At 36.5% G+C, this 23,262-nt stretch overlaps 1 protein-coding gene across 1 annotated transcript in view; it reads left to right on the forward strand.

The window, feature by feature from the left end:
• The first annotated feature begins 500 nt into the window (after positions 1-500).
• faf (ubiquitin carboxyl-terminal hydrolase-like faf) overlaps positions 501-23,262 on the forward strand; it is a 37,928-nt gene continuing 15,166 nt past the window's right edge. Inside the window, 29 exon segments of the mRNA XM_028187314.2 lie at positions 501-645; positions 2,067-2,136; positions 2,873-3,002; positions 5,795-6,014; positions 6,910-7,065; positions 7,161-7,359; positions 8,721-8,876; positions 9,333-9,486; positions 10,794-10,945; positions 11,324-11,581; positions 12,104-12,202; positions 12,719-12,861; positions 12,946-13,166; positions 14,105-14,235; positions 14,312-14,508; positions 14,592-14,694; positions 15,009-15,177; positions 15,563-15,809; positions 16,242-16,392; positions 16,467-16,586; positions 17,129-17,260; positions 17,347-17,445; positions 17,518-17,666; positions 18,095-18,208; positions 18,284-18,392; positions 20,823-20,976; positions 21,514-21,644; positions 22,050-22,256; positions 22,813-22,974. Of these exon segments, the coding sequence (XP_028043115.2) occupies positions 2,095-2,136; positions 2,873-3,002; positions 5,795-6,014; positions 6,910-7,065; positions 7,161-7,359; positions 8,721-8,876; positions 9,333-9,486; positions 10,794-10,945; positions 11,324-11,581; positions 12,104-12,202; positions 12,719-12,861; positions 12,946-13,166; positions 14,105-14,235; positions 14,312-14,508; positions 14,592-14,694; positions 15,009-15,177; positions 15,563-15,809; positions 16,242-16,392; positions 16,467-16,586; positions 17,129-17,260; positions 17,347-17,445; positions 17,518-17,666; positions 18,095-18,208; positions 18,284-18,392; positions 20,823-20,976; positions 21,514-21,644; positions 22,050-22,256; positions 22,813-22,974 (4,305 nt within the window). The 5' untranslated portion in view covers positions 501-645; positions 2,067-2,094.

Consider the following 23,262-nt stretch of genomic DNA (forward strand, 5'->3'; position numbering starts at 1 on the left):
AGTTTTCGCTGCATTCGTGGTTTTCCAAGATGTGTCGGTTTTTTAACAGACATCAAAGCGCGCGAACCGCGAACCTTCGCGTAGTCTCCCACACATTCGTTTGCCCAGTTGCGCCGACGATTGCGAAGGTGACGGACGTACGAGTATCGCCATTTTCATAGTTCGTGACGTCTACTGTGTAGCGTATCTTCATCAAAAGAAATCCTATAAAAACAGCATGACTGTTAATGATGTCTGGGAAAGAATTCAAAACTCTTTTTCTTTTCAATGTTCTATTGACGAATTAAAAAGGAGGAGAAATTCGTGAGACATTCGTAAAGAAGTGTAGGTGGAAGCGCAAACGGGTTCGCAAATTGAGTATGCGAACCCATTTGGACAGCCGCTAGGTTTGCAAATGAATGTTTGACGGCCCTTCACATGCGCGCAAACATTCGTACAATGTACGAATATTTGCGCGCATATCAGTGGCCGGCATAAGGGTTTACCTACTACGATTGTATTTTTTTGTCTCAAATATTAAGTGTATCTATGTTTCAATGCATAATCTGTTGTAATCTATGTTCGACAGTTACGTCAAAAGTGTTAGTGAAATCATTGTGAATTATTTTGGATTTTCTAGAATTAATACATTTGCTGAGAACGAAGGTAAAATCTTTGAAATTAATGCGATTCATTCACATTTCTTTTTCATACTTATTGCAAAAACAGATTTTGCTTTGTTCTGTATACGATTTTGACGCCATTTTGTAGCGCCGGCTGATTTCTAGAATTATAAATTTGCGATTTTTAGCCTTTGTAAGATTGAGTATTTGTAGTTATAGTTAACCAGAAAAAAAACCTGCGCTGCGAAGCAAGCTCCAAAAACGCATTTATTATAAAGTTCATAAATTCGCAAATTCAATAGATAAAAAATATAGTTCTATTGAAATTGTAAGTCATTGAAGAGTTTGTCTACATACTATAAATAATTAGAATGTTGATGTGTGATATATGCAGGGTGGCCCAATTTTAGTAAGATAAAATCCAAGAGATTTATAGGTAAAATAGGAATTACTTAAAATCCATGTAGTATTATTACCATAGTACTTTATGTCTTATCAGGGAAAATATGAAAAATATTCATGTTACAATATTATTATATTTTTGAAGGTATATTTGTGGTATTGAGTAAAAACAAATCTATATGATATTAAATTGTTTTTATAACACATTCTTCTCTTACGTGAAGCAAGCCTTAATGTAGAAATTAAGATAACTTAATGTCAGTTTAACATTGCAGTCTTTTGCATTACTTCAAGACACGTACAATTTGTTTGTAAAAGCAATGTTAAACATAAATAGTATTATAAAATTTGTTTAGGACTAGTAAATATAAAACATATGGGCATACACAAAGAAAGAAGCAGAAAATTATGTTTTGGGAATAATTGCAATCATTTTCAATCAGTAAAAGCAACTGTAATGAGCACCATTCTAGAGTTCGTAATGAGAATATACTGGCTTATGATAAAATGGGAGCATTATTCATTTACTAAATTAAGACTTATTGATTAAGATGGGAATATTTTGTGAACTCATAATTTAAGGCAAGGCTATTAGGGAGCACTTCCTCTCACTCTCTTGAGGCACCATATTTTAGTTGATTCTTAATTTGGTGACAGTGGAATGCAATGCAATAAATTTACTGATGTGGTGTCTTTTAATCAAAATGCAAGTTTTCAAATAAAACATTTTGGTGTTTCTTTTAATCATCATATCCATCAACTGTTTCATTTATTTTTGGAAACAATATATCTCCTTTAGAACAAAATTGTAGCTAAATGAATAATATTTCTTAACTGGTATTTACAAATAAAAACTACTTACAATAAAAGTAAAAAGAAGAAATATTTAATAAATAAAATTATCAGAGGAAAAGAAAAACTTGTCTTGGATTCATCAAAATATATGATATTTTGCATATCCATAATATAACAATGTTTATAATGGGAAATAATTTTGTACAATGTTGTGTTGTTTCTTTAAATAACTAAGTCAAGAAAAAGTAAATTTAAACAAAATTACAGGTAATGCAATGAGACAGCGTTTCAAATAATGACTATAACCATGAAAGAACAAGACCAGATGCCTGGGGAGGTAAAAATATTATTTCATTTAAATGTAAAGTTATACATTTTATTAATTAACAATTTTTGAATAATTAGTTGTAAAATTTGATTAGATGCACCATAATTATATTAAAGCTGTCAGTGGTAGGCAATATAAGGCAATACAGATAGTATGATTAATTTTAGACTCTTATGGCTGACTTTTAATATTTTTTGGTAATTTTCTGATAATAACTAGTGAAATTCAGCAAAGGCATGTGATTGTTTAATAAATCTATGAAAAAAACCTATCATTCTCCTGTTGGTAAAAAGTCTAGGTCCAGTATAGATTTTGAACAAAATTGGGCAAAAGACGTGCAAGTGCATAGTTGTATGAATTTTCTTCTTGCCCTTATCCTATACTATGTGGGATCATTCTGGCATATCATACGTCATGTTTGCACTCACACAATTCATCTGAGTCTTTTTAGGATGCCCCTCATAGCTGTATGAATATAAATATAATAAATATACAATTGTATGTCTTAAGTTAAAACGTCAGATTAAGACTACTTTGGAATCTAGCATCAATGTCGCTATCCACTGCGCAGAGGACAGGAGTGAATGGAAGAACATAGTCCTAACAAAAATCCTCCATAAAGGTCACGACCCTCAGCACTGAGGAATACGACGCACGGAGGAGGGATGTCTTAAGTTATAATGTCATATGGTTACAGATGTTACGTGATAATTTATATAAATTAATCAAATTTTATATTATTTAGATGGCATTCCCTGAGGCGAAATTAAAGGCACTGGAAGACAAACTTTCACATCCCCGTTGGGTTGTACCAGTGCTGCCAGAACAAGAATTGGAAGCTCTTCTAGTCGCTGCAACAGAACTAGCTGCAAAAGGTTCAACTTTTTTCTTTTTACTATTAAACTGAGAATCCTTGATGCTATTAACATATCTAGCTATCAAGTGGAAACTCATAGGTTCGTTCCGTTGAACTATTGTTACTGTTTCCACGAGGAAGGAGATCTTTACTATAAAGAGATGTCATCATTTGTTCATAGTCAAAGTCTCCTCATCCACCAAACCCAATTTTCCAAGATTTCAAGTTAAAGAACATCGAGCCAAATATATCAAGCAACCAATAAAGTAGAAAGCAGGAACATTAAACTTAGAGAACAAATTATTAAATAACTTCGAGAACAAATTATTAAATTTGCATTAGAGAGGACTCATGGCAATGGGCTCTGATGACCACTGAACACCAAGTGGGCCATGAGCTCATCCACACACATAAGCAATAGAAGAACACAGAGCATGTGGTGAGAATTGCATTGAATAGTGAATTGGATCCCCCGCTTTTTGGATGGACGGAGCATCCTTTTTTATCTCTACCTAAACATTGGTAGCCCAAGGGGCTATTCTAACTACAGGCGGACGAGTAGTTGAGCTAACGGGCTTAACCTAAGAGAATTTGCTAACAATAGCCCTAGCAAGACCAGTGCTTCGCAGAATCTTTTTTTTTATTTTTTTTTTATTGCCCTTGTAGGCAGACGAGCATACGGCCCACCTGATGGTGAGTGGTTACCATTGCCCATGGACTTCAGCAATGCCAGGGGCAGAGCCAAGCCGCTGCCTACCGCTTAATACTCTCCACAAGCCTCGTTTGAAGAAGGACATGTCATAGCGCTCGGGAAACACCGTGGAGGGGAGCTCATTCCATAGCCGGATGGTACGTGGCAAAAAAGATCTCTGGAAACGCACTGTGGATGACCGCAGTGGCTCCAGGTAGTACGGATGAACTCTACTCCGATGGCGGGCGGTGCGATGGTAAAAACGAGATGCCGGTATCATCTCGAACAATTCCTCAGAGCACTCCCCATGGAACATACGGTATAAAATACAGAGAGAACCGAAGTCCCTCCGCAGACCCAGAGGTTCCAAACGATCCGTGAGACCGGGATTATCGACAATCCGAACGGCCCTCCTCTGTATGGAGTCAAATGGAAGAAGCTGGTATTTGGGAGCCCCAGCCCAGAGATGGGAGCAGTACTCCACGCGAGGCCGGACTTGTGCTTTATAAAGCAGATACGATACTCCCGGAAGTTTGCAGGGATACTCCTTGGAATTGCGGCGCCATGACAAAGGGGTCCTTCTTCGCAGTGAACGCGCAAACTTGTGTCTTTAACGGGTTGAATTGAACCAAGTTCAATTCACCCCATTTGGAGACTCGCCCCAGAGAGTTCTCCACTTCAGACACAAGTTTTGATCGTCTCTCTTGCACCACGCTTCGAGAGAGACTCTGATGGCCGATATATCGCACATCCCCCGTGCTGTCATCCGCGTAGCAATGCATGCCATCAATAGACAGCATGTCATTGATATACAGGATGAAAAGCGTGGGGCAGAGCACCGAACCTTGTGGAACGCCAGCGTTAATGGTCATGGTATCAGAACAATAACCGTCTACAACGACCGTGATGCTCCGCCCATCCAAAAAGCTAGCGATCCACTTGCAGAGACCCTCGGGGATTCCGTAAGATGGTAGCTTCGACAGAAGTGCCATATGCCAGACCCTGTCGAAGGCCTTCGCGATATCAAGGCTCACAGCAAGAGCCTCGCCCTTGCTCTCCAACGCTTCAGCCCACCTGTGAGTAAGGTATACAAGAAGATCGCCAGCTGAGCGACCGTGACGAAAACCGTACTGTCGGTCACTGATCAGCTGGCGATCTTCAAGATACTTCAGGAGTTGTATATTTATAATTCGCTCCATCACCTTGGAAAGCAAGGAGGTTATCGCGATAGGCCTATAGCTCGATGGGTCCGACCGGTCACCCTTCTTGGGGATAGGGTGGACGTGGGAATCTACCACCGGATCGAAATTACGACCCGCTGAGAAGATCGGACGAGAAACGCACGCAGTGATTTGTCATGGACTAGTTCGCTAGACGAATTCTTCGTCGTAGTTAACGAGTTCGACGGAAACTTTATGAAAATACTTTAAATGTGTTGCTTGCAAAAGCAAACTATATACCTTCTCTAAAACGCGAAAATTTCACTGGTTGGAAAAATATACTTCAAGAATTTTATAATTAGTCAATCAACTCCATAAAGATGTTTGTGTAGGAAAGATTTGAAATGAAAGATTAATTCATTTGAATTCAAACCTGTCTCTTAATTTGTAGGTTTGATAATTATTATCAGATAGAGAGTTTTTTTTTAATTTTTTTATTGCTTAGCTGTGTGGACGAGCTCACAGCCCACCTGATGTTAAATGGTTACTGGAGCCCATAGACATTTACAACGTAAATGCGCCACACACCTTGAGATATAGTTCTAAGGTCTCAGTATAGTCACAACGGCTGCCCCACCCTTCAAACCGAAACGCATTACTGCTTCACGGCAGAAATAGGCGGGGCGGTGCTACCTACCCGTGCGGACTCACAAGAGGTCCTACCACCAGTAATTACGCAAATTATAATTTTGCGGGTTTCATTTTTATTACACGATGTTATTCCTTCACCGTGGAAGTCAATCGTGAACATTTGTTGAGTACGTCTTTCATTAGAAAAATTGGTACCCGCCTGCAGGATTCGAACACCGGTGCATCGCTTCAACACGAATGCACCGGACGTCTTATCCGTTAGGCCACGACGACCACAGTGTAATACAAATTAAATTATTTGCTTAACAGGAGAAGATGTACACAATGCGGCATGTCAGAAATTTTACACTGATGCTCTCACAATATCTTTTACTAAGATATTAACAGATGATGCAGTATCATCGTGGAAAAATAATATACAACAGTGTGTAAGATCAAACTGTGAGAAGCTAGTCAAGTTGTGTGCTCTTAAACTTGATGATCCCAGATTTTTGCATCTATTGACTATGACATTAAACCCCAGTAACAAGTAAGATTTTTATTTCATAAATTATGAAAAAAACTCATTCCTCAAATAAGAGTTTTTTAATTGCCATACTGTCATACTGCCTTGAGCGTGTTCATAAGTATAGAATCGGTGTTAAGAGGTTAACCAAACCCAAAACGGTAAACGATTCACCTACCCATAAAACTGGAAAAAATTCTTCAAGGTTGCAATATGTAAATAGAGATGCCAAAGCCGAAAAGGGATTGATGTACTAACATTAACTAAGCTGAAAGCACTGTTTGCAGAGCGTAATTATCCTAGTAGAGCTTGAACATCAAGTAATAGTAGTGTATTAATGTTGTCGAGCATCTTGTACAAACCTATCACATATATAATATGATTTACTTGTTGCAATTACTCTAAACAGTAATCTCAAAAATATTTCATACATAAAAGATATTTTCTTTAAAATATAAGTTCCTAATAATAAGTTTAATATAACTAATAATAAGGCTTAAGTGCTCATTTAACAACATGAGAATATTCACTAGATTAAAAGATTTCAGCTTAGTACAAATATGTATGTTTTTTTAAGATCTTTCTTTTTAAGAGTTTTCGTCTTCAATTAGACTTAAAGGTAGAGAGTTTTTTATGCAAAATAGGCGGTATTCAGACCCCATAATCATATTGTAAAGCATGTTTAGTACTTACTATGCCTGGTTTACTAGTAATCCGATCCTGCTGTGGTTGGTTTGATTTTTGTAAAATCTTAATACACATAACATGTGGTCACAAACTGCTTCTATTGTGAACAATAATGCTTTTAATAATACATGCCAACAGAAAATAAAAGGCTGGCAGTTGTTGGTTAATTCTACCCAAAACCATATTAATTTATTACTTTATTTAAGAATAATATTACTAAAAATATTCTCAGGTTTCATATGTTCAATGCATCGCGAACGAGCGAGGGCCTTTCGGTGACATCAAATACCACTGGTACAGGTCAAGGGCCTTCTCAAGACATAGAAATTTTTGCTAGGTCTCATGATCATCGTACTCCTAGGGGGTGGCTGGTCCATCTAATTAATGTGTAAGTAGTAAGCGCAAGCAGCTTTAATAAAAAATGGAACAAATCAATTATTAAAAGAATAGAAAGTTTTAGAGGTTTTGTTTAATTTTTTATAGGTTTGGTCAAGCAGGCGGCTTTGTGAAATTAAGGGAGAGGTTTGAAGAGATAATGGGTTTTCAAAAGTCTGATCTCAATTCATCTATGAATACAGAAGAAAAGGTATTGTCTGAGATGATGGAAAAAGAAAGTGATGAGAGCAAGACATCTAACACCAATTGTATTGAACCAGTTCTTGTTATTGGGGAAAACAGTGATGTAAGTACTAATTTAAAAATATTTTAAAATCACTAGTAAAATTCGGTCGTACATAGCTATAGTCGGATTTTTAATTAGACGAAGCCAGCTGACAGTAGCTAATGTCACTTTGTAAAATAATGTTGCTATATTTAAAGTAATAGTGATGCGTTCAGTTCTCGTTCAATCACATAAATGAACAATGAGTGTGAAGAGTTAATCATTAATTTCAAACTATAAAAGAATATTATTTATATTTTACAATAAAATTGTATTAAAGTGATCCAATATAATAATATGTTACTAGTAGTATGTAACTACAATCAGTTTTTTTATTTTCATTACCTATGTACCTATAATTGTTATATTTTATACATCTATAGTTTCAACTATATGATGCATTGGAAATAGGACAGTCTTACAAGCTTCCTCGCAATGTTTTTCTTAATGTTTAAAACACTCGGTATTCAGTACAGGTAGATACCATAGGAACATAATGTTTCGTCGAAAACTCGTTGGTATGTACAAAGCACGGCTAAAATTCGAACCCCGTGCCCGATATCGGCAGTTCGGCACACTAACTATTCACTAGACAATCGAGGCAATTTCATTAATTCAGGAGTTTTTTCAATCGTTCACTTTGTCACAACACTATTTTTATTTCATCAAAAACTGACAACACAGTAAACGTCAGTTTACTTCGTCTAATAAAAAATCCGACTATAGCTGTAACTGTTGCTAAGTCCTTAGCAGTAGGCAGCGGCCTGGCAGAATCCCCGGTATTGTTGATGTCTATAAGCCATGGTGATTACTTACAAACAGATAAGGGCTGTATGTTCTTTGTACTATAAAGGAAAAAAACTGCCCACAAAAATAACCAAATATCCTTAAAAAACATATTATAGCTTTACACTGTATGCTTATAACTCGTCATTGTGATTTACGCCAAAAAAATCGTGATTGTAAAATTAAAATTATTATTTAAATTAAAAAACGATAATGTGACCTGTTGATTTATGTATGGAAATAACATACAAAAATTTGAAAAGGATGCTGCATCACATTTTGTTCCACAGCATATTCCTGTTATAGTCTATATATATTTTATTATATTGCTAAAATGCATGAACGAGCTCATGGCCTACCTGCCGTGTGTTAGCCGCCCATAGACATCAACGAAATAAATGCCGCCACCCACCTTAAGACATGAGTTCTAAGCCTCAGTTTTTTTTACAGTACAACAGCTGTCCCACCCTTTAAACTGAAACGCATTACTTATTCACGACAAATGGGCAGGGTGGTTGTACCTACAATATATAAAACTGTTGAAATGTGAACATTTTTTTATGTTGTTATCTTTTTTATTTCCTCTTAATTTTCAGTCAATGACACAGTCTCGTAACGACCAGCCTTCATCATTAGAACAGTCTACAACTGAAACAAGGGTCACAGAGGTCTGGCATTTATTACGCCCTCTTGGTGTCTGTCATGATCTTCTCACTGCGCATACTGTTACAACATACTTATTACCTGTGCTTGTAAGTATTACAAATGAGCTCATAGATGGACTAGACTTTATCATTGGTGTTTGATTTGTATGGGCTCAACATTAAAAATGTGCCAACATTAAAAATCAAACCACAGTATAGTCAATTGGTTATGAGTAAACCAAACTTCTGAACTATTTGGCAATTTGGAGATTTTCGGATGGTAGGGATGGTAGGATATTTGTGACATGATTTAGACTGGTCCTAGATATATCAAGGGCCATGGGTCGTATCTCCAATGAATTTGGTTTTGATTTGTCCTGTTACTTTCCATATGCTTGTTTAGAAGTCTTATCAATAGTAGTAGCAGATTTTTCAGCATTAAAAAAAATCCTTAGTCTTTGAGAATCATTCCCAAGACAATAATGTAAAAACTTTCCTATATCAATACCGCCTTAGAATTACAGTATTTGTAGATTTTTGTGAAGCAATATTTATTTATTTTAGGAATGCATACCAACGTTGTTAGAAAGTTTATCCGATGAAGAATTGAAGAAGGAAGCGCGAGGTAGTGAAAATAAGACTGATACGGTTTCCTGTTTGATTAGGGCTTGTAAATATGTTTCTGCGAAAACACCACAACATCATAGTCTTCTTAAGTGTAAGTATTTAATGTGTTTAGTAATTTATTATGTTTTATCATTTTGAAATTTGAAATGAATTAATGAATAAGAATTTTAGTACATTAATAGCATAATATGCTGTGTAACTATCGCCGACATACACTTTTTAAGTATTGTGAATATTAGAATTATTAAATTTTACAAAAGTATTTTGTATGTTTTTGTACTTTGAATGATTGTTTAAAATTTGTATGACTACTGAAAGCTATAAACAATATCCCCGTTCTAGATTAATTTGGGACATTTAATAAAACTGTAAATAGGAAATAGTTGAAACAATATCGAATATTTAACGCTTTCTGTAAATAACGCTTCTTTCATGTTTTAACATCCAAAGCACGCTAAATACACATTTATTAATACATAATCTGTACGCGCTGATAATTTGTCCGACACCGTCTGATCGACGCTTATCCACAGTAGCTACACATTCAATTTGATTACCACTCATTATAGTATTGCCGATGTGAATCGTCAGCCAGCAGTTATAGTTCTGCAAGGAGTATTGTTCATCCACGTGTATGAATCAGTTGCACACCCTGTAGCTGCCAAGGGGCGCAGCTTGATTCCGCCCCTCGGCTGCTACATTGTATGCTACTGAATTCCTTTCGTCTCTTCGATGCACCATATATTAGTGTGGTACCTCTACATCAGCTTCTTTGCATGATGGTAATCTTAAGTCATTCACCACTTTTAGATTAAAATATGTCTGCTGGTGTTTAATTTGTTTAGATAATAATAGTGCTAATTTTTGTCTGTTTTGATGAATTTCTATTTAAACTAAAATAAATACACATTTGGTGTTGTATTGTAGTTTTGGATAAGAAAACTACTAATTACAAGGATAGAATATACTAATGTGTTAGTCATAATAACTTCGAAGTGAATAGGCATAACATAATTTCGTAAACTCAGTCAATCATGTTCATACCTGAGTTAAAGATAAACCTTACTAGTGTTGGCAAATTATAAGTAATCTTTTCGATTATGATAACTTGTATTTAACCAGTTACAGTGCCTCACTGCCAATGATTGTATCAGAATTTTTCACTTCCGCTCGTTGTATACTTTATTCATGGATATACCAAATCGATTTTCAAAATTAGTGATATTTCGACACTGTTTGAAATTAGAAAAGAATTCAAAACATAGTTGAAACTAAAGAATACTTTACGATAATTATGATAATTCGTACTAAAATTACGAGGATGTACTATTTATTTCTTTTACTGTTTTACTTTCAATGGTTTCTATATCAGATACATACTATTTTTTTTATTTTCAGCTCTTGAAATGTTTCGATTGAAAATGATATTAAGGTTATTACAAATGTCCTCATTTAATGGCAAAATGTCAGCACTGAATGAAATTAATCAACTTATAAGTACTTTTTCACAACAACCAAAACCAGAGTGGCTCACACCTGCTGTCATAACGGTAAGATTGTTAACAGTTTTTGTTATTGAATACATAATGCAAATGTGCATTGCAAATATGACCTTAAATAATACCTTTATTTTGATTACTTTCCATAATGAATTCTCGTTAAACACTTATTCAGATGTGCTGTTTTACGAAAACAAATATGCTTAGTAAAGAATATCATAGGAGTAATAAAGAAATAATTCAAATCTACTCCTAAATTCAAAATGCAGTGGTGCAATATTGTTTTTTTTAATAATCCCTTAAAGTCCAGTTTAATGGTATGATTAATCAAAAACATGCACATATTTTACAATCTTATTTTCCAAAATTGAATTCGGCAAATAAATTTTACCATATCATGAATCCATTGTAACTGTTTGAATGTTTCAGAATTGGATTCGTGAGAACAAAGTAGTGGACATTGTGCTTCGTGATTCACTTCATCAACCTCAATATGTGGACAGATTAGAGAAAATGCTTAGGTTTATGATCAAAGAAAATTCGTTAACCACAGAAGACTTGGACGCTATTTGGAAGGCGCAGCACGGGAAACATGAAGCTATCGTGAAAAACCTGCACGATTTACTGTCGAAGTTAGCGTGGGATTTTACCCCTGACCAATTAGACCATCTTTTCGACTGTTTTAAGGTTTGTTATTTTTTATATAGATTTTGTTAATTTTTTCAATATTTGATAAAATTATCTAGTCTAATTATTTGAACGGCAACGCCATCGAATTTTAATTATACTGTCTTAGGAAAAATCTGTCATGTTTGTTCTGATGTTCCTTCTGTTGTCTCTGAACAACGGCATTAACTTTGTGGTATTTTTGGGCTCCAAAAACTTCATAAGTTAAAGTATTGAGATTGTCTATCCATCTTGAACAACAACAATAAAGCTACAACTTAAATAAAATCCACTCTTTGCACCGCCTGTCATATTCTAACTTTTATGTATATCGTGAATCCGTTAAATTAAGGCGTGGAACCTACGATTACCATGTTTTTACTTTATTACTTACTGTTTGACGAAATATGCTGAACGATAAATTATGTTTCTTGTTTCGGCTTGTGAAACTGTGTGAAATGGTATTTAATTATTGTGTTTCTGTTTCCAAAACCAACTATAGACAGTTTCTGATTTACTGATTAACTTTAAACAAATTCACAGGCTAGTTGGGCTTCATCAAGTAAAAAACAAAGTGACAAATTGTTAGAGGTAATAAGAAGGCTTGCTGAAGATGATAAAGATGGAGTAATGGCGAACAAGGTTTGTATAAAAACCAAATATGCAAATGTATAGAAGTTTCGAAGTTATCAGATAGACGCCCGATATATTCTTATCGAGCGATGCCACTTTGCCAGTGTTCAGATCCCGGAGGTACGATGTTTTCAAATTTATTGTGCGCTTCACTTTGTTCATGAATGACCTCCTCGATCGCAAGGAATATCATTGTATAATACAAATCAAACCACCAAAAATTTTTATTTGCATAATTAATTGAGACATTAATCTTAATTCCCAAGTGTGCTGTTAATGAGCTCCAGTAACCACTTAACATCAGATGGGCTATATGCTTTTTTCCCTACCTGATTGTTGGTGGCTTAAGGGATTATTCCAAATTCGCGCGGACGGGTTGGTGAGCTCACGAGCTCAATCAGAAAATTGCTAACATTGACCCTAGCTAGAGCAGTGCCTCGCTAAATCTACCATTGGATTGGAACTGAAAATATCGAGGGAGCTGTTTCACCCGGCATGCTAAAAAAATATATTTATTCATTACAGGTTTTAGTACTTTTTTGGAACTTGGCACACTCCGATGAGGTATGCACAGAAATAATTGACGTGGCCCTTGCTAATCTAATCAAAATACTCGACTACAGTTGTAGTCAAGATCGCGATGCACAGAAAACTCTGTGGCTAAATAAGTAAGCGCCATAACTGTTTCAAATCATTTTCTCGCATATCGTTATAATCTGGCCTTAAAATTAGTAAATTTCGTACTTTTGAAGGTGCGTAGAAGAGTTAAAAACAAACGAAAAATGGGTGCTTCCTGCGCTTAAGATGATGAAAGAAATCTGTTGTTTATACGAAGCGGGCGGAGGGACGGGCGTGCGACCTAATCTTACGAGACAGGAACTGATCGACCGGCTACAAACGCAGCACTCCCTTGTCATATTGGTTACAAACTCCCTTACAAGTTATATGGATGGAGTTCGGAATAAACTTGCAGGTCAGGAAAGTATAGAGTTTTTTTTTTTATTGCTTAGATGTGTGGACGAGCTCACAGCCCACTTGGTGTTAAGTGGTTACTGGAGCCCATAGACATTTACAACGTAAATGCGCCACCCACTTTGAGATATAAGTTCTAAGATCTCAGTACAGTTACAACGGCTGCCCTACCCTTCAAACCGAAATGCATTACTGCTTCACGGCAGAAATAGGCAGGACGGTGGTACCTACCCGTGCGGACTCACTAGAGGTCCTACCACCAGTAATTACGCAAATTATAATTTTGCGGGTTTCATTTTTATTACACGATGTTGTTCCTTCACCGTGGAAATCAATCGTGAACATTTGTGGAGTACGTATTTCATTAGAAAAATTGGTACCCGCCTGAGATTCGAACACCGGTGCATCGCTCAACACGAATGCACCGGACGTCTTATCCGTTAGGCCACGACGACTTCAATACCTTCCATCATGAATTCTCGTAAAGCACTTGTTCTGATGTCCTGTTTACGTAAACAAATAGGCTTAGTAAAGAATATCATAGGTGTAATTAAGAAATAATTTAAATCTAGTCATAAACTCAAAATGCAGTGGTGCAACATTGTCCTCTTTATTAATCCCTTAAAGTCCATTTTAATGGTATAATTAATCAAAAACATGCACATAACATCCGCGCGGGTAGGTACCACCGCCCCGCCTATTTCTGCCGTGAAGCAGTAATGCGTTTCGGTTTGAAGGGCGGGGCAGCCGTTGTAACTATACTGAGACCTCAGAACTTATATCTCAAGGTATGTGGCGCATTTACGTTGTAGATGTATATGTGCTCCAGTAACCACTTAACACCAGGTGGGCTGTGAGCTCGTCCACCCATCTAAGCAATAAAAAAAAATCGGAAAAAATAAAATGAAATCAATTTTAATCAAATTTAAATTTTTTTAGTTGATGGTGTTATCGATTGGGAGAATTGGTTACCCGATGGAAGATATCCACACGCAGCTCAGGTTCATGAACGACTTAGTTTTTTGCGGTTCTTATTGAAAGATGGTCAATTGTGGCTTTGTGCTGAACAGGTATGTTTCTAAATCATCTATATTCATAGAAATAAAGTTTACCTGCATAATTTCCAATGCGTTTTGTTTTTCTCAGGCAAAACAGATTTGGGTATGTTTAGCGGAAAGACCAGCGCACCTTGGAGACCGTGAAGCGTGTTTTCGATGGTTCAGTAAACTCATGGGAGAGGAACCTGATTTGGATCCAAATATCAACTTGCATTTTTTTCGACGTAACATTATGACTTTATCGCCTAATTTATTAACCCATGCCGGTATTAAATGTTTTGAGAGGCAAGTTGGTTCTTTCATACAATTTAATTAAATTACATTAGTTACGAATAATACAGATGTGTGATATTTCAAATTATTTTTAGGTTTTTTAAAGCTGTAAATGCCAAAGAAGGTAAACTTAGGATTAAACGTAGAAGTTTTCAACTCAACGACGCTGATCTCATAGGAATAGATTATTTATGGAGAGTAAGTAATCTGAATAATTGTAAATAATTATGCACATAGTTGCTGTCAAACCAAAATCTGCTATGTGCAAAAACTCTATTTTGAATTAACGAGTAAAAACATTTTCGTTTAAAAACGTTATATAAAAGTGAATTTTTAAGAACTATATCAAATGAAAGCTATAGATAAATAATAAAGCTATAGACACATAATAGTTTTTTTATACGGTAGATAGGGCTGTGAACTATACGAAAAGGTCAAAAAGTGCACATAGCAGATTTTGGTTTGACAACGATGACATAGAGAATTTGTTTAACGTTGATTTAATGTTGTAGGTGATAACGGAATGCGACGACGACATATCCGCGCGCGGCATAGAGCTGTTGCGGGAAGTGTGCACGTGCGTGGGCCCGCAGCTGTCGCCGGCGATGCACCACGAGTCATTCCTAACGCAGTGCTGTGCACGAACGCAACGGCTCCAACGGGAAATGGAACAGCAAGAAGGTTTCTGCAGATGCTTTTAATATACTACGTGAACTTTTTTTTTTTTTATAGCTTAGATGTGTGGACGAGATCACAGCCCACCTGGTGTTAAGTGGTTACTGAAGCCCATAGAAATCTACAACGTAAATGCGCCACATACCTTGAGATATAAGTTCTGAGGTCTTAGTATAGTTACAACGGCTGCCCCATCCTTCAAGCCGAAACGCATTACTGCTTCACGGCAGAAATAGGCAGGGCGGTGGTATCTACCCGTGCGGACTCACAAGAGTTCCTAGCACCAGCAAGTAACTACTGTTTTCCTTATGAAAACTAATGCATTTTGAATATTGCAAATCCAATTTTTTGTTGACAATATATTATTTTAATAATTGTACACTTCTTTTAGATAATCCCGAAGTTTGTACAAAAATGTGTAGAATAATTCGTGCCATACAAGAATACATTAATGAATGTGATAGAAGGTTTTCGTCGGAGCGACAAATACTGCCTATCTACAGAGCCGGTCGCGGAAGACAATGTACAATAATAGTAAGATTTAACTTTCAAACTGGCCAAAGACAAATTGAAGATATAGAATTATTTTCGCATTCTAACGAAACATTGCATTCTTTACGAGCATCGATCCAAAGAAGGTATGTATTGTCATAATATCTTGTTTTAAACACAGAAAAAGTGTGCGTGTATTTATGTACGCGCGTAAGAAGTTATACTTTATTTTTATTAAATTTGTTTTTTATTAAAATTTTAATCAATTTGAAAAAAAAACGATTAAAGAACATCCTCAAACACGCATATTGGACATCCCTTTTCTTGACATCGTATGAATTCGGTAATTCTCGGTACGATTCGGAAAGTTCACCTGCGGCTATATTCAGACTCGCCAAGTTACGTCGGTCGTATTTTAATGAGCGATTTAGTGGGCAACTTCATTCTGTTAACTTTGTGTCACGGTGCGCGCGCATCGTAAAATTTCACTCTCATAAATTTTTCATAACGCGCCTAAAGAAGTATAACTTCAATAATAAAAAAAACATACATAACTAACTACTCTTTATTATTTGCAGATTAAAATGTGCCTCGGATAGTACCATTAAATTAGAGCTATATGTTAACAAATTAGAATTGTTTGTAAATGGTGAACTATTGGATTCTAGTCACGATAAGAAAATACTTTCACAGATACCTCTCCGTGATAAAACTTTGATCGTCGCTAAGGTAAATAGGGTACAGTCTGATCAAGGCTTAGTAATGGTCACAAGAGTAGAGAAATGAAATTCTACAAATTTCAGGTTTATGATGGACAAGTGTGTGGTAGCGGCGGATGCGGTTCCTCGAATGAATCCAGTAGTGATTCTAGCACATCATCGCCGCCACTTTCACCTACTCCTGAAAACGCTTTACCTGGAGTTGTATGTATAATTTCAGCCCAATAATAGTCAAAGTGTGAGTTAGCGATGACTCAATTTTAGCACGGAACGGATGGTGAATTACAATTATAATGAATGGACGCGGATGGGTCATGGCCGTCGCTCGTAATCCGTGAATTGTTTCGTTAACGCGTGTCCCTCGACCACGGCACTATACGTATGCAATTAACTAAAGAGCAAAATTAAAATTAGTTTTCAACAACCTATCCTAGTTATGCTGATCATTTATTTATTCATGCAATTAAAAACTGTAATAGTATACAGAAAAATCAAGGGTTAACAGAACTAAAAATTCGTAAAAATATAAACAGAACAGAAAACGCTCCTCCCTCCTTCACCTACCTTAACTATGCAAATCTTAACACGCTGAATGTATCGCGGAGTATTCTTTTCTTTTTCGAACTGTTCCATTATCCTAAAGATGCTGTTTGAAGTCATCGAGACTTGATGTCTAATAATGTATTCTAGGCTTGTGTGCTAATGTAAGCAAATTATTATTTAGTTCTCTTCTTTTTTTCTTACAGCTATTTGCGCAAGGCTCGTGGTACTTACCATTTATATTAGAATTAGAACATGTTGGCATTACGAAGTTGCATGGACCATTGACTGAAGCGGCACATCTGCTATCACAAATTTGCCCTGCACATAAACTAACAGTACGTATCTCCTTTGATTTAATTTTAATTCAATTTTAATTCAATTCACCACTATAAATATTGCCTATAATAAACTTTTGTTACAGATGGAGAAATTAACAGAAGCATTGTTATGTAGGGACGACACGAAACTCAGAGATATGCTTTACGGACCATCACCACCGACTGTAGCTTACAATATAGAGGTGTGTACCTGTCGGGTAACTAGGTATTCTCAATGTGTTTGTGGCATATTGCAACGCGTATTGAATGTTTAGGTATTGTACAGCATGGTGATGCCGTCGTCAGACACGAGACTAGAACGCAGTCGGAATTACCAGCTGGCTTGCGTAAAGAAGGCCCCGCTACTGGTAAAATGCCTTTCTGACAAGGATTTTTTAAAAGATGCTGCTCCCCACACCAGAAGGTAAGGTATTCAATTGTCTTTGAACGATTTCCAATTTCGAAGTATTTATGCAATGACTAGAGAATCATAACAGCTAATTTTGATATCTAAAATACTATACATGTAACTATGTAATCAAATCCCTCATAGATCAGATAAAAATCGAAACTTACTTATCGAGGTTATCATTTTATTATTGAACTAGCGACCCGCCCTCGCTTCGCTTCGGAAACATTAAAACACACATGAAACCAAAAATAAAATAAAAAAAATGAAAAAAAAGTAGCCTATGTTCATCAGGGACAATGTCGGCTTCTAATGGAAAAAGAATTTTTCAAATCGGTCCAGTAGTTTCGGAGCCTATTCGAAACAAACAAATCTTTCCTCTTTATAATATTAGTATAGAAAAAAAAAGTTTTAAAAATTAACTGTTCCATTTGTAATTTCAGGGTAGGTTATTTAGCCTTAGTGAGACTGGCAAAGTTAATTTTGTACACCTTGGGATATTTATTTGAAATATTGGCGCCAGATGGATCTGATGTTTCGGTGGACAAAGATTTTAGGTACAGTTTTAAGATTTTTTTTGTAAAATAATCACAGTAAATAGTTTTTTTAACACTATATTCTTATTTTTTCAGAATGGATCTTACTATTTTAAGGGAGGCTCTCACCACTATACCAAATCACAGTTGTGAAATGATCGTGAAAGCAGTAGCGGAAAAGTTGGCGAATTCATTAGGAGAACAGGTATTTACTTCATTTTAACAAGTCTATCATAAGTATTCTTAATTTAATAATAACTGATTCGATTCACCCGTTAAACGTTATGGTATTTCAGTGCCAAGGTATTAAATTAACGTAAAAATATTACTTAAAAACTGGACATAATTTATAGATATAGAATATATTCATATTTATAAAATTTGAATAATAATAATTCGTTCAATTTAAAGATTCACACAAACACACCTAAGTCACTTTTAACAGGAAACGCGGATGGCGTTTAATCCACACAATCCTATTTTAGTATGTTGACTTGGCGGACTAAAACAAAAGAAAAAGAAATATTAATTTCGACCTTTATATACCTATACATATTGTTAGCTCGAGTTGCAGCTGTATATTTCTCGATTTAAACAGGGAGGTGAAGGGATCTAAGGGTTAGAGACCGAGAAGTAGTAGTAGCATAAAGTGGTGAATATGCTCACATCCTAACTAGTATAAAGTGGTTAACCACTTCATTCCAGATGGACCGTGAGCTCATCTACTTATTTACAGAAACGAAAAAATTATCGTAGTGGGACTCTTCACATAAAAAGTAAAACTTTTTTTTTATGAATTTAATAATTATACACTCGGGTGCAATAAATCGCACATCTGTACATTTTTTGAAAAATATTATTTACTTCTTTTAATTTCAACAAATACATATATTTTTTAACATAGGGTTAAAGGTTAGTTCAATACCTATTCAATGATACCATATAAGTGGAGATAAGGTTACTTTCTTGAGGAAAATAAAATACAACAACAATTTAATCTTTATTACAAAATGATTACTCAACTAAACCGTTTAAAATTTGGGGATTAATAAAAAAAAAAACACAAAAAATACTGAAAAATCATTTATTAGTAACAAGTATTGCCCCCTCTTGCCCGAATTACAGCTTCACACCGATTCCCCATCGACTCTATCAAGTTTCTGATAAAGTCTTGTGGCATGGCGTCCCATTCCTCTTTGAGCGCATTTTGTAGCTCCTGGAGATTAGCTGGAGCACTATTTCGACCTTTAATTTTTCTTTTTAATTCGTCCCACAAGTGTTCAATCGGATTAAGGTCCGGGCTCCGAGCTGGCCACTCCATCACGGGTACATTTACTTCTTGTAAGCATTGTCTCACTATCGCAGCGGTATGAGGTCTTGCATTGTCATGCATAAAAAGGAAGTTACTTCCAATTAAACGGCCAAATGGTACGACATGTTCTTGTAGAACTTCCTCTATGTATCGTTGAGATGTTAGACCTCTTGTTTGTCGCCTAATATTGGCCCCAACGATGAAGACAAGCTCTGTTTTTCGTTCGAGTGAGATATCTCCCCAGAACATACACGAACCACCGCCGTATGCTACACGTTCTGTGATGCAACATTGGGAAAATCGCTCTGAACGCCTTCTGTAGACCCTTCCACGTCCATCATTATCATGTAGACACATTCTGGACTCGTCTGAGAACAGGACTGCTTTTCACTGGTCGGCTGTCCAGTTGACGTGTTCTTGTGCAAATCGAAAACGAGCCCGGCGGTGAGCTGGCGTCAATTTAGGGCCATTTGCTGGCCTATGCGCAGTCAAACCACCTTCGGCAAGTCTCCTTCTGACTGTCCACCTGCTGACTACCACTTCACGCACCTGTTGAAGCTGCTGTGCAAGTTCAACGGCAGTCAAACGACGATTTCGCAACGCTGTCGTTACAAGAAATCTGTTGTCGCGCTGTGTTGTATGTAGCTCTTGCTCGACCAGATCCTCGTCGCCTTTCAAAGCCACCAGTCTCCCGATAGCGCTGGTACACACGACGAACTGAATATTGGCTGATATTCAGTTGTCGAGCTACAGCACTCTGGTTCTGGCCCGCTTCAATTAGAGCGACGACTTGAGCGGCTTTTTCCGGAGTAGTATCCATCTTTTTCAGACAAATGCAATTGGAGTCACTAGAGGTCTTATCAGGTTAAGCGTTGGCTTGCAACTGATGACGTTTTACACAAAACATGCCTTTTTATACCTGCAGTTGGTCTTGCAAACTGCAGTGAGTTGAGTGAGCAATTTTTGGAGTTTGCTGTTGTCGTTTTGTTTCAGCAGGCAGGTAAACTTATCATGTCTTATGTGGTATCATTGAATAGGTACATATTGAACTATCCTTTAACTTTATGTTAAAAAATATATGTATTTTTTTAAATAAAAAGAAGTAAATAATATTTTTAAAAAAATGTACAGATGTGCGATTTCATTGCACCCGAGTGTATTTTAAGCGAGGGGTGACTCTAGGTCGTGTTCGGCCGTTGCGGTAATAGCGAATAGAAATCAATCGACTCGATGGAGCCCGTACGACATGCGCATCGCCATAGCAAGATTATAAACAAAGTCAGTGCCTTGCAAAGTTTAACCAATTTAATTTTTTCAATGAAGGTTGTGATCGCCGGAGAAGAGAGCGACTCCGTATCGTCACTAGTGTGGTGGCGCGTCCCTACGATGGCGACGGTCCGGGCATTGTTTGCACTCGGATACTCTGTGGCGCAACCTGTCGAGATGACTAGCATTGTACACCCCGACGACGTTACCTGTAAGCCAACTTCTAAAATTCAAAAGCTCTAAAGTTGCTTTAGGTACATGTTGTAATAAACGGATATAATTAGTTACTACATAATTTGATAGGACATTGTACATTATTTCCAAACAATGAGAAATATTTGAAGAATACAAGAATAATAATTGTCGGAAATGTGTAGGTACTTCGACAACTCTATTTAATCAGTACCTATCTAGGGATTCATTATTGCCCCCTTTTACTATTGCCTGCGAACGATAGAAACATCAAATATCAAAGTGACTTTCACACTACACACACAAAATGTATTACGATGCCCTGATCAATGTATGTTTTTATTTATCTGTCATCTCAAAAAAGAGAGTAAAAAGATATTTCCTGTTTTCATCTGGACAAAGAGTGTAATATTAAAGAATTGTAATTTTTGTTACGTAGTCAATGGTTATACCACTCATCAAGCTCGTGTTTCTCTTGTATTATTTGTTTTGGATGTAATTTGAGTTTTCATACTTGTTTGATGATGATTATTAAGGCTGCACTTTACGGCTTTAGTGGTCCGAGAATGTATGGAAGTGGTGACTATATGCATGGCGCTTGGCGGCGGAAGACTGGATATGTTGCTTAACGAACCTTGGTGGCAGGATACCGCTCTTTACTTAATGATCGATTGCCCAAATCCACAAGTAAGTGAAAAAATTAAATTATGAACTTTAAATAAATACATTTATGTAATTTATTTATTTGAATACTACATAGACGAAATCCGGATCCTATAACTTATGCCGGTTAGAATATGAATCACAAGATTGAGGCTTGATTATCTTCAGTTTGAAGTGACATTGAGATTTTCCTCTTTCGTTTACATTGATTCGTGACATTGGATATTGAATTCTCGCTTAGAAGTATCAATTGGGCATGACAATTCACATTAAACTATGTATTAAAAATATTTTTGGTTCAATACATGAACGCAACGAAAAATGCGTGAAAAAGATCAAGTTATTTTTTGATACTGTTGCGACTTACGATTCTGATAAGATTACGACGGTAGCATCGGAGCGTAGGGTCAGTCGTGTGGTCGGTTGCAGGTGCGCGTGTCGTGCGCGGAGCAGCTGCTGGCGATGTGTGCGTGGGGCGGCGGGGGCGGGGCGCGCAGCGTGCTGGCGGCGCTGGCCGGCACCGCGCTGCGCCTGCACCGGCACGCCGCGCACGCTATGCAGTTTCTGCAACTTCTCTGCCGTCTCGTCGCGCTCGCTGGACCCACCGATCGTACACTCGAGGATCTCGCGCTCGAGGTATAACAACAACTAGTGGTCCCGCAGTAGTCGAAATTCGAATATAATTATTAATTGAAATTATAAGTTTGAACATTATTATGATTCTATTGTCTAAGATTATTTATTGTACTTCTAAAATCACATATTTTGCCAAGACTACACTTTAGACAAATATTAATAAAGACAAACAATATTAATCTATTCTCAATTTGACCACAGACTATAAGCAATAAGAAAGTTTGACAGTAAACAAATAGTATGCATGCGTGTGTGTGTCAAATACATGGTAGTGTGTGTAATGTTTTTTTCATTGATCTAATGTATTTTTGGTGTACAATTTAAAAAATATATTAACATTCTGCACTCCTTCACTATATTCTCTGTTATTGTGGGAATTTGCATAGTCCTCCGCCCGCGCAATTTTCGTAAAACGGGATACCAAGTTCATGTATTAATATATAGATAATAAAATTTTATATCCAACTGGGAAGAAGATAAACGCATCCTCATAAGAGCGAAATCTTAGAAATTCGTAATATGATTATTGATGACTACATGTATTTTTTTTGTTCAGGTGGATTGGCTTCGAACCGCGAAGACTAACCCCGACACCTTGGACGACACTCTTCTCGAAGGACACCTTAATTTGACGAAAGAATTATTTGCTCATGTCCCGGCACAGGTCAAATACCAATATGGAGCTCATCCGGATCATAAAGACTCTGGACTTATTAAAGTAAGAATTTATAATTACTTAAATCCTGACCTTTATCATTTGGCTTCAGTCAAAAGCACACCGTACATTCATTTGTTGTTATTTCATCAACCTAACAACTGCTTATATTCATTTTCATCATTTCATAATTTTTCTCACAAATGTAAATTACGATAATGTAAAAAGTCCCATCTCGAATGGAATAAACTATGAATGAGTGCGTAATAGAAGATTTTATTTTTATCCCCTTTCAGTAATAGGCAAATGGAAGGGTCTTATTTTTGAAAATTTTCATGTTAACTAGAACAA

This window comes from Bombyx mandarina, chromosome 15 (assembly GCF_030267445.1).
Source record: "Bombyx mandarina strain Sakado chromosome 15, ASM3026744v2".
Classification (NCBI taxonomy): domain Eukaryota; kingdom Metazoa; phylum Arthropoda; class Insecta; order Lepidoptera; family Bombycidae; genus Bombyx; species Bombyx mandarina.